At 32.1% G+C, this 18,913-nt stretch overlaps 1 protein-coding gene across 3 annotated transcripts; it reads left to right on the forward strand.

Moving 5' to 3' along the window:
• The first annotated feature begins 5,078 nt into the window (after window positions 1–5,078).
• Window positions 5,079–16,797, forward strand: zgc:123297. Of its 3 annotated transcripts, NM_001037561.3 has the most exon segments (8): window positions 5,094–5,202; window positions 5,312–5,387; window positions 7,983–8,333; window positions 11,481–11,753; window positions 13,133–13,240; window positions 14,150–14,191; window positions 14,546–14,584; window positions 15,367–15,868. In NM_001037561.3, coding segments are annotated over 7 exon segments (957 nt in total). In that variant the 5' UTR covers window positions 5,094–5,202; window positions 5,312–5,329; the 3' UTR covers window positions 15,453–15,868.
• Window positions 16,798–18,913: the final 2,116 nt, after the last annotated feature.

Here is an 18,913-nt window from a genome sequence, read left to right on the forward strand (position 1 = left end):
AACAACCTTCTTGCTTTGAGGCGTTTGTGCTACCCACTTCTCCACTATGCTTATTATTATTATTATTGGTTTAAGACTTACTATCATATTAACTTCCATTGATGTTTAGTTTAAAAAATACAACAAAAAAACTACTCGTTGTGCTGCTTGATGTTGCAAACTTGAATGTTCTTATTATATTTTTGTTGTTTAATCTGAAACACACTTGTTTATAGAGCAAATACTTTGGATGGCCAAAAAAAAAAAAATAAAATCAATAGCAAAAAAGTGCTTACTTCCACATTTCAGAATAAAGTCAACATTTTATGTAGTTTTCAAGAACAATTTGTTAAAAATGACTTTCGTGAACTGTAATTTTGCAGTGCCTATTTTACTATTAAACCATTAAGTGCTTAGTTAAATCCGAACCTCTTCAAGGAGTGCCATGCAGTTCCCTGTGTGTGTGTGTGGGTGCGTGCATGTGTGTTAAGAATGCAGGAAGGATGAGGATAAATACGTCACAGTGACTGATGTCTGATTAAACGCTCTCTGCTGCCCAGGGCTCTTAGAGAACAACAATAGGAGAGCGTGAAGAAGAGGGCAGAACTAAGGAGAGAGAGAGAGAGAGAGAGAGTGTGTGTGTGTGTGTGTGTGTGTGTGTGTGTGTGTGTGTGTGTGTGTGTGTGTGTGTGTGTGTGTGTGTGGCCTGTTAACAGTTGTCAGGTGAATAAGAAAAGCCTGAAGCAGCAGATCAACAAGACTGCAAAGAGTTTTAAGAAGAGGTGGAGTTGCAGATCCATCGCAAACTGTCACCTGTCACACTTACAAAGCACAACTGAGAAAGAGGAAAGTGCAGAGGTTGTAATTCACATGGACCTAATCAGTGACCTAATTATTTACTTATTTAATAGTTTTTTTCTGATTATGTGTATGGGCTGCTTTTAGATTATTTCATTCATGTTCCCATTTTAATTGTTATCCACCTTTTCAGAAAGTGATTATTGGGTTTTAAACTATTGGTTTCGCTCTGAGTTGGGTAGCTGACATTCAAAGAAACTGAAACAAATGGTTTGAAATGAAAAGTCTGTATTACAAATAATTTAGATAGTGAAAAGTAAGAGTAAGTTAGAGTAAGAGGATGTTTGACTTTATTTTTATCATTAATGTCAGGATATATGTGGCAAGAGCTCTTTCTTTGTTCCTCCAGAATTTTTTTTTTTTTATATTAGTTGCAGTACAGTAAGGTAATATTGCAACACTTTACAATAACTACACACTGAATCATTTATTAAACATTATCAAATTGTAAATTCATTATTTGTTAAAGTTTTTATTCTATATTTATTGATGTTAGTAAGCACTTTATAAATATAACTACAAATGTTGTATTCTTGACTTGCAAGCACATGTATAAACGATAATGTGCTTAATTATGTTGGTGAATTTTTTCATTTTTAAATTAAGTATTGCATCATTTACAAATCAGTTATATATATATATATATATATATATATATATATATATATATATATATATATATATATATATATATGTGTGTGTGTGTGTGTGTGTGTGTGTGTGTGTGTGTGTGTGTGTGTGTGTGTGTGTGTGTGTGTGTGTGTGTAAATGTAATTGATACAGTAAATGATTAATATACTATTCAAATTAATATATCTTATTATTCATTTACTACTTAATATTATTTACTATTAGATATATAAATAGTTACTTTGTATGTCAATAATAGCTTTATTAACTCAACTTAGTCCAGTTTTGTCATCTAATCTAAAATAAGGTCTATTTATGCTTCTTAAATCCCTTATAAATTACAATTAAAGGCTCAGTTATATACTGTAAAACCCAAAAAGTTATGGCAACTCAAATAATTTGAGGATACCAATTGCAACAAACCATTTCAAGTTAATAAACGAATCCTAATGAGTACTGTGAACTTAATCCATTTGAGTAAATGAAGCAATTTGAGCACAGTAAAACCCGATAAATGAAGGGAACTCAAACCAACTGAGTACTTTAAAACCCAATAAGTTAAGGCAGCTCAAACCATTTGAGGAAACCGATTGCAACATCATTTGAGTTAAAAAATTGTGACTAAAAAAACTCAGGACGTCAGACAATTCAAAGTTTTAAAAGATGTGTTTGGACGACCCCTATTGGTCATTTTTTGATCAGCAGTATAGGCAAAACTTTATCCACTTAAATAGAAAGACTTGATAATGCAAAAGGCAAATAATGAAAAAAAAAAGAAAAACAAGCAAAAGTAAAAACAATAACTAAGAGGCAACTCCTCTCAATGTATTCTTAATAAAACATACCATCATTCTTTTCGCATAATAATCATACACATTATTTTTGTATTACTTATTCTTAAACACTTTTTTACATTATATTTTTTTTTCATAAATTTGATCAAACTAGCATGATATTGATATTAAATAATGTGAGAAATATATGCCACATATTTCTGCAACTGTCCTCCTCATAGCTTTACAGTGTCAATATTGGCAGTCAGCTGAGGTTTCAGAATTCTGTTGACGAATTCATACAAACACAATGTAAACTTTTCCTTCGATTAATTCCATTGTTTGTTTTTTGGCGAATCTGTTGATCTCTTTATGTAACTTGTCATCTGCCATTTGAAACCCTTTACTTAAAAATAAGATATACTAAATTTTAAAACGTTGCCAAGTTAAATACATTTTACGTTATATGAAGACTGTGTAACATTTTAGTTTATTAACAGTATGTACATGATGCAAATCAACACTCTTTTACTACACACAGAAAGAAGCAATGTTTCATTACTGAATGATTCTGATTTTGTGCGTTTATAATTTAATAATTTGATTAAGAACTCATTTTAAATGAATGTAAAGAAAATTGCTTTCTAAATTAAAAAAAAAAGTTTCTAAATGAATTAAATGACAGTAATTCACTTCCAAGATGATTGGTAAACATTGACTTGTACTTCCCATTGGGGGTCATTATTGACTTGTTTTTTCTCCCTCCTATCGAAGTCAACGGAGTGAACAACTATAAATTAATTAATAAAAACTTTAATAAATAATAAGCACTCGTCATTTAATAAAATTAGAGATATGCTGCCACCTGCTGGCGATTTTAGTTGGACTAAGCCTATACAAGCACAAAAATACACTTTTAAAAGATTAAATTATCCTTTTACAACAGTCGTTCAAAAAGAACTTTAAGTATGCATACTTATAATAGTGATATTAACAACAAGATCAATAGTTACAATTATTTTAAAATGGGCAATGAACAAGTTCATGACAGTTTTCAATTGAGCTTCGTGCATACACAAATCATTATGGCCATGATTATTTATTAACTCCTTCAGACCCTGCGTCCATTACAATAAACATCACATGACATCCCATTTTTCTGAAATTGGGAACATAATTTAGGTCTGAAGGGTTTAAACATATTAATCATAATATGTTCCCTCATTTCACGCTGTTATAGTATTTGGTTCAATAGTTAATTCAAATATGATTCCGCTTTAGGCATAAAATACTTATTATATTTTTTCTCAAAAGACTGTTCATGCTGTAAATACATGCAGAATACACTAAATATAAAGACCTTGGTGCATTTTGGAAGACACCCCTCACAAATCTCTCATTTCAATGAATATTTTTGACAGGAAGCTCTACAATATTATATTTGTGCATATACATTAGTCAGTACTGAAGCCAAATCTGGAGCTAATCTAACAAAATAACTTATGATAACGGTTCAAAATGAATAGGCCAAATTTATGCCAGGGACAAATATTTAGTAAACATTAAAAAAAAAAAAAAAAAAAACTAAAAAATGTATAAAAATATGTTGAAATGTTGTAGTTCGGACATTTTTTCAATACTTTACATGGATTTAAATGTAAAATATTTCTATTTTTAAAGATGTTTGGTGACTAAAATATTATTGTAATAAATATATTCGTTTTGTTCAAATGCACCAAAATACATTGCCTATATTCACAAAGAAATGGATTGAAATATTCATTTTCAAATGAAGTGTACTCGGTTATGTTGAGAACTGTATTTTGTGTATTTTGCTCTCTTGGAAGTAGGATCTGTGTTTTTGACTCACTCCTAAAGTGGAATTATACACAACAAATGTATTATATAAAGTAAAGGGACTAAGCTGAAAATAAAATGAATGAATGAATAAATATAAGGTAAACTGAACCCATTATTAATGTTATGCAAGAAACAACTCGTGGATGCGCTAGATACACCCTCAAATATAATATATTGCTAAATGCCTAAATCTGATATAAGGGCATTTTTATTCTGCTGTAAATTGTTGTTTAAATTACTGTCAAACTTTTTAAGCCAGACGCCTGATGGCATTAATTGTGCGTATTTTCGTCATATTCTTGTTTTTAAAAAGTGAATGAGAAAGTCAATAAAATATCACAATAACATAGTTGACAAATAATGAATAGTTTTGATCTATCCTAGATATTTAGTGCACATGAATGAGGGAAGAACCTTCCAGAGTTTCCCTATAGAGGAAATAACATCGCTTGGAGCAAGGTACATGCCTTTTTCTATCATTACTTTAAAGACTTGTAACAGAGTTGACCATGAACATACATGGACTAACACAAGTTTTATTACTGAAATCACAAATAATACAAATATTTCATGCCAATATTTATTTAACAGAAACATCTGTTAAAAATCTAAATTAGACTTAATTATTTCATGATAATTAAAGCTGAATGCATGATTCAGGAGGTGGAGACTGTCAAAAATATGTAAATATGTCCCTAAATACACATAACTCGATATAATTTGTGTCCTTATTCAAAACAGTTTCATTAAAGCTTTTGTTTTTGAAAAATAATTGAAGGTTTGTCTTGGAGATGCAAAATGTACCTGCGATTCTAGAATCACCTTTATAGTCCTTAGCCCACTTAACCAGCTCGTCAGGACAAAACACACATTTCAGTAATAAATCCTATTCATAACCTCAAGACAGTGACTTCAGAAAAAGGGCTTATAAACTGCGATGGGAGGTACTGTGTTATCAGTAGTTTATTAATATGAGGAAATGAAACTAAACCAGAAATGATTTCAGTCTCTTTTGAACATCTTATATATGCACACTCCTAAATAAGCGTCAGTGTTGAGTTGAAGGCAAGAAATATTGGCTGTAAGAAGTTTAAATAAAAAGGTAGGTCTTGTTAATTATCAGATTTATTGGGTATATGAAATGTTAAAAAATATATTTACATTAAATACCTGTGTGCTTTTTAAAAACAAAAATGCTTTTCTTTTTTTAGTACCTGTGCTCTTTAAACATGAAGTTTATTTGTTTGCTGCTGCTAACTGCTTGTGGAATTAAAGATTCAAGATCAGGTAAATATATGAAGGGCTCACATGTTGAAGAAAGAGATGAAAAGGCATTTAATAAGTAACTTATGTAGGGCACTTTGTACAGTAATCTGGTCATTGTCCACCTACAGCATACAGGGATCAACAACCGTACGTCATGCTTGATACACAAAACTCACATGAAGAAATATACATCAAAAATAAGTTGGAGTCAAAACTTAATATTGAAAACTAAATGGATTTTGTCTTGATTTTTGGTTCAGTTATTACGAAGCTGAAATGTAGAAGGAGAATGGACTGTGCTTTATTATGCTTTTTCTATTATTTATTTATTAAGATAAAAGTGTTTTGTGCTGCTTCTTACATCATTCTTACAACTTAAATGAAAAAAGCTGCCTGAAAGGGGTAGTTCACCCAAAAATCCTCATAATTTACGAACACTTACTGGTTCTTAAATTTCTTGTGAACGCTTTGGGAAACGACTATTTTTCTTCGGTGCATCTTCAGTTTCTTTTTAAAAATACAAAACTCACTCACACACACTCACGCACGAAGTTGTCTGGGGCTTTTTATTTTATTTGTTGTTTATTTTGGCACACTGTTGTTTTGCAAACGCACACAATTAAAAATATATCAGACAACAACAACAACAAAACAGTATCTTGATGTATTTTAGAATGTCAAAATATATGATATATCAATTTGTGAGGAAAAGAAGAAAAGATAAGCTGAAAATAAATGTCTATGGGGACATCTGCTGGACAAATGTGGAAATTGCAATTTCTTATTTTCAACCAAAGAACCAACATTTTACAGTATATTCTTTTATTTTAAATTCGACGGAAGAAAGAAACTCAAACAGGTCTGGAACATGTACATGATGAGTAAATGATGGCAGAAGTTTTTTTTTTTTTTTTTTTTTTTGGGTGAACTATACTTTTAAAACTTCTAACTTAAAAAATAAAGTTTAAACCTGATAAACTTATTTAAGGTAAAGTAACAAGAAAAAAGACTTTGAATTTAAACTTTGTACATGACCAGCCTTATGAGGAAATGTAACTATTTTGTCAATAATTTGTACGAATTTCAGTTCGGTCGTTTTTCAGTTTGAGTTCAGTCATACAAAAATGTATGCTTTTTAAAAATAGGCGTGGCACCAAACCCCACCCCTAAACTGAACTGTCATTGGGGGAGACTAAATTATACTGAAATGTACAAATGAGACCATACAAATACATACAAATTAGCCACTAAATCCAAAAGTTATAAATTGCTGTGAGATAGCATTGACAAGACTTGAGGCTGATTTATACTTCTGCATTAAGCACCCGGGTATGCTCCGGCACAGCACTCGCCTGGTCATATAGCCCATGATCTAGGCGCAAAGTCGAAAGCGCAGGCGCAAAAGCATTAAAGGCATGTCCGAATCCACTTTTGTTATTTTTGCTATTTTAAGGATGGAAAAATACACTCTGCGCATGGTCTAACAGGGTTGTGCTTATTCTCCTAATGAGTTATGGGTGTGTTTTGAGCCAAACGTATTAGAGTCTCATCACACATTCCCTTTAAGAGTCACATTCGCTATTTACATGGCGGACTTTGTAAGTGTAAAAACTGAGCGCTTCATTAAAAAGAAAACAGTTAAACAGACTATCTGCGTGAGGATAAGAACAAGCCTCCTCCATTTGGCATGTTTACTTTCTCTTTACTTTTGTGGATGAGGAAACGGTGTTGTACTGAAGACATCCATTAGCCTACATATTTAATTTCATTTGTTAAGCACAAAGATTTGTTTTAAAACTATTTCTAAAATCAGTTCTAATTTCCAGCAAACGAATAAATGAACAATAATAACAAAGTATGTTCAAAAAACTTATATCTGAGCTATATCAAAATACACATCTAATTATTATGCCCCATATTGGGGATGCATATGTCTCCCAAACCCAATAGGTGGACAAATCTGAACTTGTTTTTATTAAAACAAATAGAAATATACATATAATTAATGATACTTATAATAATAATAATAATAATAGCAGTATACAAATTGTCATTAATAAACTGAAAAAAGCCCTGAGGTGACGAAGGCATGGAGGCAGTAGTTTTTATATTTATGTAGAAGAGACAAATTTTTGTAATATTAATTATTTTTTCGTATGTAAAGTTATTTGTGTATTGCTCTACATCCTTTGTGTATTAAGCAATGTGTAAGCGTTTGGCCTTTGCGCTGTACTTTAGACCAGCTTTTAGTTGGTCAATGGCACAGTCTATTTCAGTTTTTCAAAATAACAATGCGCCAACAATGCACCTTAACACGCCTCCTTTATAGACTGGCACACCCATGAGTCCACAAAGTGGCGTAAATGAATTTGCTATTTAACAATATTTTACAATGTGGCACAATACGTAAAAATAACTGTTGCTCTGGTCAGAAAATAGCAAGACTCCGCTGGGTCAGTTGGCATTTCTGTGTGGAGTTTTCAGGTTCTCCCTATGTTTGCATGTTCTCCCAGTTCATTCTGCTGTGGTGACCCCAGATTAATAACGGGACTAATCCGGAAAAAAAAATGACTGAATGAATGAACTGGTTAAACTTGTTTTCTCTCTCTTTCACAGAGCAGTATGATGTCATTGGAGCTGCAGTAGCTGTATTTGCTTCAGTCGGAGATGACGTGATTCTGCCCTGTTCAGTCAAACCCAACATCAGTGTTGTGGACATGATAGTGGAGTGGCGGAGATCTGATCTGAAAGACTCTCTGGTGCATCTGTATGAGGATCATGAAGACAGAGAAACAGAGCAGAACGAGTCCTACAGAGGGAGAACACAGCTGATTCATCCAGAGCTTCAGAGAGGAAACGCATCCCTCAGACTTTCATCAGTCAAAGTGTCTGATGAAGGACGTTATAAGTGTATTATTGGGTCTGAATCCTCGAAGCATGAAGCCACAGTCGATCTTACAGTTGAAGGTAAGCAACTGGTGGGTTATGGATTTTACATAAGTTAAAGGGGACCTATTAAGAGAGGGGTTTGGATGCGATTCTGGTGCAGTGCAATCTGAGCTGCATCCAATGCTTTTTAATAGGCTCACCTAGCCCTACCTCTAACCCTACGCCTCTCAGTGATGTCACTTGCTCCATTTGAGTGCATTGTCGCTGACATTGCATCGCTGAGTGATGCATTCTCACCTCATAAAGGCTGCATCCAGATACTATTGCCTATTATGAAAGAAATCACTTTGATACGGGGTTTAAACACAGTTGTGTGGCAACAGTGTGCATATAGCCAGCTTCCAATAGGAAAAATGTATTATTTTATTTTTCATAATCACACTTGATTAAAAAAAAAGTCAGAATAGTGCAGAAAAACGTTGATTGACATTTTCCATTTGTACATGTTATCAGAGGGGGGAAGCCCCACCCACTAGTGATGAGCTTTCCCTCATTAGCATAGGACATTTGTTTTGTTTTTGACTCTGACACTTTGCTGACACATTTAGATTAGTTTTACCTTCAGCTATAAAGCAACTTAAATAGTACAACCAACTTTTCTACTTTTCTTTTGAGCTAAAAATTTAACTGTCTATTAATTCAAAGACCAAAGAATCAATTAAAATAAAATAAAAAATAATTTAACCACTCATTTGTAGCTCCGTTCTCTTTTGAAAAGAGGTCTGGGAGGTCATTAAGCCGCCTTTCCACTGAACATGACATTTTGACACGACTGTCGGAGTACACCCCCTTGTGGTAGTCGCACAGAATTTTCAGTGTTGTCGTGCACCATGGGAGAGAAGCTCAATTTTCATGGTGTCCAAAATAAAGTGCAAAAAAAGCCTTTATTCTCTGTGCATTCACCATGATTTAATGAATGAATTAATGATTATTAGAAATTCATAGACCGCTAAAAATTTTGGAGGGAATGTGGAGATAACATTTTAAAAATTAAAATTTTTATTACTCCTTTATTCACCTTATTCTTTGCCGACGAGCGGGCGCAGCCATTTCATCTTTTAGGCTCGAGACTTCCGGTCTCATTCACTTCCATTAATTTTTAGACATTAAAAACTGCTCGTTTCGCTGTTTGATGTTGCAAACTGATGTTATATTGTTATATTATTCTACTTGGTCTACATAGTTATGCAAACATTTGTTTGTAGAGCAAGTAGTTTCACCGTTTTCTGCCGTTTATTATTTCTTGTCATTTCTCCCATAGGTGACTGAATCGGAGGTTCTAAAACAATCGCGAAAACAGGCGCACTTCCGCATTTTAGAATAAGCTCAATAGAAATGTTTTTTTTTTTTTTTTTTTTTTTTTGAATATAGACCTTTTTCTTATTCCAAAAATAAAAAAAATTTCTCATCTCGCGCGCACACACCTGCTTGGGCAACACTGAAATATATTACATCCGGTCGGCCAGTTGCATACAATCTAGTCGCAGGAGTTAAAATATTTCAATGGATCCGCAGCTCATTTCAGATCCGAATTTTCTGCATACGAAGATGATCGGAGCTCCACGCAGCTCCCGGACTACTCTCCATCAGAAATAAATGACTTCCGGCCTGTCGCTTGTTGTGTGCTGTGTAAAGGAGTCTTTAAAGCGCCAGTCACCACAACGGCACAATTTGGATCAAATCCTAAAAGAAGCAGTTTCAAAGAGTTATAAAGCATTATTTGTGAGGTATTTTAATATGGTATTTTAAGCTGAAATTTCACATACATACTCTAGGGACATTAGAGGCTTGTTTTATATCTTATAAAAAGGGGCATATTAGGTCCGGTTTATTTTTTGTGTTTTTAAGTATGCAGTACTGTAAATGTATTTAAACTCCCAACACCATTTGGTGTAAAGACATGCAACCAATTGCAAATTGCTTATTTATTATAATCATAATATTACAGCCTTTAAATAAACACTCTGCATTTTTGGAAATAGGCTCAGAGTTGAACAGTTTTTCCATTTTTGTAGCTGTTTAGCTTAACTTAGCTTAGCGTAGGTCATCGAATCAGATGAGATCATTTGGCCATTTTTTTGTTTTTACCAAAAGTGTTTTGATAATTTTCCTATTTAAATCTTGACTCTTCTGTAGCTGCATCATGTACTAAGACTGACAGAAAATTAAAAGTGGCTCTTTTCTAGTCTAGGAACTACACTCTTATACCAGCATAGCAATCAAGAGAGTTTGCTGCTGTGCCATGATTCCCAGCATGAGCAATGATATTATATAGCACTGTTACCTAGTTACTGCTGGGAACTATTTCCATTGCTCGTCTGTATGGTATTTTTTTTTCCATCACACTTTATTTTATTTGTACAATTCAAGCAATGAACAAACCATTAACTAAGACTTTTATTTCAGTAAACTACTAATTAGCTGCTTAGTAATAGTTATTAGTACTGTAGGATCAGGACTCCAGGCTAATCGGCTGGTCATGTCTGTTTTGTTTGTTTGTGATAGCCACATATTCTTTTGTTTGTGCTTCTCCTGATTGTTTCTTATGATGTCCTTGACACTGGCCTGGTTCTGACTGTTGCTTGATTCCCCTTTAACCTCCCTCTGTTTTACCAGCCAGTCTAATTTTTGTTTCTGTTTTATCAGTTTTTCTCCCCCAACAATTCCAGTGACAAGTCTACAAGTATTTTCTGATTTTGACTGCCTGCTGCATTTTTTCTTTCCTGTTTGTTGGACTGAGTTTTTGTAGTTTCTTTCCCCCTGAGACTGAGACATTGGCAGTAGAAGAATTTGTTTTTGTTTTTTGCCATTATTACTAATGGACTAAACCATCTGATTTTTGCCCTGTTTAATAAATAATTTGTTTTCACCTGCTCTTGGGTTCTTTCCATTTACTGGTCCTGACAAATGGTTTGGTTTAGGTATTGGGTCGGATTAAAGATGTAAAATAAGACCATTCTTTATAAGTGCTGATAAATAGAACATATCTTAATAATCTACAGGTAATAAGTCAGTAGTTAATGCAAATTTTGTACCTAAACCGAAGTGTTACCCATTTTTTAAATTGGATTTTTAGTTCTTGCCTATTTAATCAGCTGTACATAGGTTAAAATTAACAACGATAAAATAACATTCATGCAGCAAATGTTGTTGTTCGTATTGTAGCTTTAGGATGGGCTCCGGTGATCACCATAGATGGATTTAATCCTTCAGGAGGGCTTCATCTTCAGTGTGAATCTGAAGGTTGGTATCCTGAACCGCATCTGGAGTGGCTGGATCATGAAGGAGTCAGTTTGAGGCCAGAAACTACAGAGACGCACCAGAAAGCGGGCATGTTCAGCATCAAACACACAATCATTGTTTATCACAGCGACGACAAGATTCACTGCAGAGTGAAACTGAAGCATCACATGCTGGAAGCACAGATCATCACCTCACGTAAGTCCTCACACTTTAATTCAAACATTTTATGTAGTTTTTTTATGGTTAAACTTGATGAATTGTAGCCAGGTTGTGGTCTTACCTCTCACTTTGGATTACATGTGCACTACACTTTAAAAAATATCCATAAATTATAGCATTTTTTTTTTATTTGTAAGTTGTGATTCATGCTTTTATGTTTCCCCATTTATTCATGATGTTGAATTGCATTACAGAACCTTGATCTTTTCTCCAACAACTTTCAACCTTGAAAAGTGACTTTTATTAACATTTTTGATAGTTTAAAGCAGAGATGCCTAAACTAGTGATCACGGGCCAAATTTGGCTCATGGTAACCTTTGATTTGACCTGCCATCAAGGAAATGATGGGGATTATTTTGAGATTGTCAATTCAAATTTAAAGTAACCTTTTGTCTGTTTATTGTTAAAAGTTAAATTCAGTGTTTCAATTAAATGGTGTAAATTAATTCGATTTTGTTTAAAATGTCACCCCACAATGCAGAGACTTTGGTGAGCAATGGCAGATTCTGCTTGACTAGTGTATTTAGCATTGAACTCCTCTGTGTTATAAATGTGATTGTTTGTTTTTGTTGCTTTGAATTATCATTTAAAAAGTTATACTACATTAGTATTATGTAGGTTTACAGTAATGTGTTTTATTTATTTTGAAATATTATTAAATAAATTAAAAACCTTGTAATAAACTGCTAGTACATTTTCTGTTATTTTATAGACATATTTCTCTATTATATATTATTTCTTGTACATTATATTATTTCAAACTACTTAAATGTCAATAAAAGTCACATTGTTAAACTGTAGAGTTGACATTTCATCAAAAGTTGACAGAGCAGAGATCGACATCCCGTAATGCTATTGACAACCGTAAATAAACGGAACACTTGTTTATTACAAAATACAGAAACTGTTATTTTAAAATATATTTCTTTACAGTGTAGATGTATATTATTTATATGTTTCCATAATCATTGTTTTATTATTGTGCACACATTTGATTGTCTGCTTTCACATGCAGAATGAGTCTCTTTAATTGTAAAAAAATGTTTTAAATGAATTATTTGGGCTTTGAATTGATGGACAATTAATTGTTTTAGCTTAACGGGCAAGCAGACGAGTTAACTGTAATATTAGTTTTGCCATACAGTTAACAGTAAAGCTAATCTAAATAATAATAAATAAATAATTATTAATTATTAACATTTAATTATTTTAGCTAATTGCTACACAGAGAAACTGGTCAATATATATTATGTGTGTGTACAGTACAAATATATCATACTGTCATATTTTACATTATTAATTGTTTTTAATCAAAAGACTTGCACCGTCTGTTTTGCCTACATTTTACTTTACAGGTGAAGTGTTTAAAATATGGAGGACAACAGCCGTCCTGATTTCAGTTATAGTTGTGTTCAGTGGTTTTGCTGCAATGATGTTTGCTGTGCTTCTGCATAAATACAGAGGTGAAAAATTTATATTTGAGCTTGGAACTTCACACTTTTACATTATTTCTCTTCACCAACAGTAGTCCAGCAGTTCTGTTTCTTAAAGTCAGAGTTGCACTCTTGATTTAAAGTCTTTGTGCTTCCACAAAAAGGCAAAGTGTATGTACTTTGTCACATGAAGGAAAGTTTTTATTTAAGATACATTTTTCCAGTAATGTATTTTTTTTTTTAGCTTTTTATAAGTACATACTGCAAGTTTGGCTTATAAAATAAATAGTATGCTTTATAAAAAAAAAAATTAAATGCTGTGAATCAATTAATTATGAAAATGTTTTTAACCTCTTTAAACGGAAAATAATTGAAAAGGTAATTGCTACTTTTATCCTGCTTTTCTCTTTTTTTTTTATCTTCCTCTCAGTTTACATCTCGCAGTTATTTTTTAACTTAAAGCCATTTAAAGTCGTTTTATTTTTGTCATGAATTCATTTTCTGGTCTCTGTGCATCCGCAAAAAGGCAATGTAATTGTTCTTTGCCACATAAAGGGAAGATTTGTATCTTAGATCGATTTTTCCACTGATATATATATTTTTTTGCTTTCGAAAAATGCTTACAATCGCCGGCCACTTTATTAGGTACACCTGTCCAACTGCTTGTTGATGAAAATTTCTAATCAGCCCAATTTCCGATGTCTTCCTCTCAGTTTACATCTTGCACTTATTTTTTTAAAGTTATTTATTTTATTTTTTTGTCATAACTTCATTTCACAATTTAGATTTTTTATTTTTTTCTTAAAATAACAAGTATATATTTTGCAATTGTTTAAATCTCACAATTCAGATTTTTGTTCTAACAGAATTACAAGAATTGCAAGAACAGTGAGATAAGATTTGCAATTAGCATTTTTGTTAGGAAGTTTTTTTTCTCAGAAAACAGTCAACTAAAGATTGAGAATAAGAGACTAAAACAAGGTCAGTTTGCTTTTTTTTTTACCTCTACATCAGAGAAAAAAACAATTAATCCAGACCTTAATTGTTAACTCTGCTTTGGTTATATATAAAATAAGGGTGTTTTTAAAATTGTCTTTATAACTATAATAATACAATTTGAGAGATTGTTAACTTTATAGCATTGCAAATGTGACAGTTGGATGTTTGCATTGTACAGTATGTATGCGTATTGTATGTGTATTTAAATTATTTAGTTACCAGATGCATGTGATGATAATAATTTCTATAATAACATCTCAGTCATAATTGTATTCAATATCTGCACTTGGTGTTTATAAAAAATTATACAAGTATTCTTTTCTTTAACTCCTTTAGAACTTGATCAACTTTTACAAAGTCAGAAGACACCAGAAGGTGGAGTATGTTTTATGTGAATTTATTAAATAATATATTTGTGTTTTTGTTACATGGATTGTACCAAAACTTTTTAAATATATACAGTGCTCATCATAATTGAGTACACCCCATTTTTAAAAATGAATATTTGTATCCATTTCTTAGTAAATATAGCTCACATATTTTGGTGCATTTAAACAAATCAGGTTTTTTTTAAAGTGTACATTTATTAAAATAATATTTTAGTCTTTAAACATCTTTAGAAATAGAAAGATAAAACATTTAAATTTATGGAAAACATTGCAAAATATATATATACAAACTTCACAACTTTAACAATCTCATATATTTTTTGTTTCTCTTAATTTTTGCAATTTGTCCGTTTTTATTGAATATTTTCTTCGACATATAAATTTGGCCTACTCATTTTAGGACCTTTATTGTAAGTTATTTTGTTAGATAAGCTCCAGATTTGGCTTCAGTACTGACTAATCTAATGTATATGCACGAATACAATATTGTAAAGCTTCCTGTAGAAAATATTAATCTAAATGAGAGATTTATGAGGGGTGGACTCATACATGCTGAGTATATATGTTTATAGATTATTTAATGTTAAAATAAATTACACTATAGTTGTAAATTTGTTTTTTGACGTTTCTTAATAGAACAGTCTTTAAAGTAAACATAATGTTGTAAAGCTGCCAGTATTCCACAACAGGACATTGTTGATCAAATATTATTATTAAAAAATATGTTATATGCCTTTCTGTAAATCAGGATGTTCACTATTTTAACAGTGACTCTTGATGCTGGGGATTCAGGTAAAACATGTCACACTGGACCTGAAGATAAAGAAATTCTTGTTGACAACGCAGATCCATAAAAAGATAAAAATGAAGACAAATCGCAAAATGACAAATCTGATGACGGATGAATTTATAAGGGAGGTCTGTTTGGCAGGATGTATTTTCCCCCCAGTGTAGGAAAAAGACAACTGTAATAGTTTATTCCTGTATTATTTGTTGTGTGTGTGTGTGTGTGTGTGTGTGTGTGTGTGTGTGTGTGTGTGTGTGTGTGTGTGTGTGTGTGTGTGTGTGTGTGTGTGTGTGTGTGTGTGTGTGTGTGTGTTTTAAATATATATGTTGAAGTCAGAATTATTGTCCTCCTTTGATTTTGTTTCTTTTTTTTTTTTTTTAACTATTTCCCAAATGATGTTTAACAGAACAAGGAAATTTTCACAGTCTTGTGGAGAGAGTCTTATTTGTTTTATTTCAGCTAGAATAAAAGCAGTAAAAAAAATAAAAAACACATTTTTAAGCTCAATTATTAGCCCCTTTAAGCTAAGATAGTCTGCAGAACAAAACATCGTTATACAATAACTTGCCTAATTACCTTAACCTGCCTATACCTAATTAACCTAGTTAAGCCTTTAAATGTCATTTGCTGTATAGAAGTGTCTTGAAAAATATATAGTAAAATATTATTTACTGTCATCATGGCAAAGATAAAATAAATCAGTTATTAGAAAAGAGTTATTAAAACTATTATGTTTAGAAATGTGTTGAAGAAATCTTCTGTCCGTTAAACAAGAAATTGGGTAAAAAAACTAAACAGAGGGGCTAATAATTCAGACTTCAACTGTATATTAAATGTATACAAAATATTTAGAAATTGAGTATAATGCAAATATTACTGTCAACCTTCTTATGACAGTGATTTGATGTTTCCTAAAACACATTTACAAAGATATGACACAATTTACAGTATTCAGTGTGAATGATTTCAATTACATACTGCTGTAATTTTCTGATAAATAAATATCTGTGAGGCATTTTTACAATATAAGTGTATAATCTTAAGTTCACTAAAAGTTGAATAAAACCCAATTCAATGTTAAAATAGGCTATAGATGATAACACATTATACATGAAATATACATTTATATAATCCTTGAAGATTGTCTTCAGTTACACTTGCTTAAAGCCTGACATGAAAACGTTTTTAAAATTCCAGACCCTATTTCAAACTAATATTTTCAGTAGTCCAAATGTTAATCATCAGCATGATTTTTAAATACAAAACACATGAATATACTTACATATTTTATTATATTGTTTGTTCTAGCAATTATGAATTATTACATATTAATTAATGTTATTAAAATGTATCTGTCAAAATGTATTTATCGAATACGACTTGCATACGACAATAAACTTGTCTTGTCACTGCTTGGTGTTAAAATGATCTTTTGTCTTCAAGAGATACACAAAATCTACACCCTAAGAAATGTGCTTCAATGTATTTGTTGTTTTATTGGTCATCCGTTGTTGGTTGTGTGAGTGTAAATTAGACTAAAACTATGGTAGTGCTGTTAGGGCCTACTCACAATATGCCATCCATAGCGTGCCCAATTCTGCCTAAGTCTGGCACATTGCTAATCGTTTCTATGAATGAACGGAGCTGTTGAGATTATCTGACAGACTGCTGATCACAGCGAAAGCAGGACTCACGACACACACCGACACACACGGGACGTCTAGATGAGTGATTCAGAAAAACAGTTGCGTAACACCACACTAGATGTGTCGTGTGTGAATATGTGAGCTGTTAACAAGTGTCTATAAACAAAATAACTGATAGTAAATACCCCCGTTTTATAAACCATACTTTAATTAATTGAATTAATCCAACACAGACTCATTGGAATATACAGTAGTCAACATTTGAAGTGGATCACAACCTTTAATCAAAGGTGTCCTAAAACTATTGAACAACGTCCATTCTTGTCTTAAGGCAACTTTGAAAGCGTTTCTTATTCAAAGGTTGATGTATGTGCTTCAGGCTATTTTGTGAAACCACGAAAACACTTCAATATATGTTTGGCTGCAGATCCACAGTAAGATTAACGCCACATTTATGAAATGTAAAATATGTGGCTCCAGGCGTTTTTTGGTTTCAACGTTTAGACGACAAATCAAATCCACTAGAGGGTGCTGTGCATTGTTTTTGAGAATTTGAAATGTGTTTCTCAGTAGGCTATGGGGTACGTTTTTTTGTGTGTGTGTGCAAAGAACTACACCAAAAATAATCCATCATTGGTTGATGATAAATCCATATAAATATCATTAGTGTGAAAAGGAACAAACATTGTTGGTGTCATACTGGCCTGTACATTTCCAATGAGCCTGCGTTGGTTTTGTGGGGAATGTTGGGTTCAATACAATCATTTTTTGTTGGGACAACATGAAGGAATTAAGCTAACTTATTAGTTAGATAGTGAATATGATATACAGTTAAAGTCTGAATTATTAGCCCCTCTTAGAATTTTTTTTCTTTTTCCCAAATGATGTTTACACAATTTTTTAAAGGAAATTTTCACAGTATGTGTGATAATATTTTTTCTTCTGGTATAAGTCTTATTTGTTTTATTTAGGCTAGAGTAAAAGCAGTTTAAAATAATAATAATAAAAAAAGATTATTAGCCTCTTTAAGCATTTTTTTCTCATGGTCTATACAGAACAAACCACCGATATACAATAAATTGCATAATTACCCTAACCTGCCTATAACCTAGTTAAGCCTTTAAATGGCACTTTAAGCTGTATAGAAGAGTCTTGAAAATGTCTAGTCAAATATTGTTTATTGTCATCATGGTAAAGATAAAATACATCAGTTATTAGAGATGAGTTATTAAAACTATCATGTTAAGAAATGTGTTGAAAAAAATCTCTATGTTAAACAGAAATTGGGGAAAAAAAATAAACAGTGGAGCGAATAATTCAGGCAAGATAATTCTAACTTCAACTGTAAATGGATTAAACTGTCCCACCAAAAATTCAAGAATTGAAACAGCAAACATAATATTTTGACTGTATATGGCTCGCTTGGAACCTCATCTGACACAGTACCAGCTACTACACTGAAAAATGATGTCTGCTAAATTGTTACAAATAATTTATTTGTGTTGAATTGAAACAAACAAATGACATTTAGTAATGTTCAATTTAATTTGTTTTAAATTCATCTCAAATAAATAGTTTACAACCACTTAGTAAATCCAAGGAATCATCTTTGAGTCGTTTGTTTCGGTGTAGGTATGAGATGCAGTAGAAAAGCTCCCAAAAGCTAGCCATATAAAAACCAAACTGTAACCTGCAGTGGATAATCATTTAGGCATCTGGTTTCAAATCAAAGATTTCCAAAAATACCTATAAAAATGATGACAACTTTATCTAGAAAGGTAAACAGAAGCAAAAACACAACTCATTTTATAAATCAAAGTAAAGATGTGTGACACAGAAGCAAAATCAAACACACAGCTCTAGAATTACCCAGAGCTCTGTG

The sequence above is a fragment of the Danio rerio genome, chromosome 3, assembly GCF_052040795.2.
Source record: "Danio rerio strain M-AB ecotype USA chromosome 3, GRCz13ab, whole genome shotgun sequence".
Classification (NCBI taxonomy): Eukaryota; Metazoa; Chordata; class Actinopteri; order Cypriniformes; family Danionidae; genus Danio; species Danio rerio.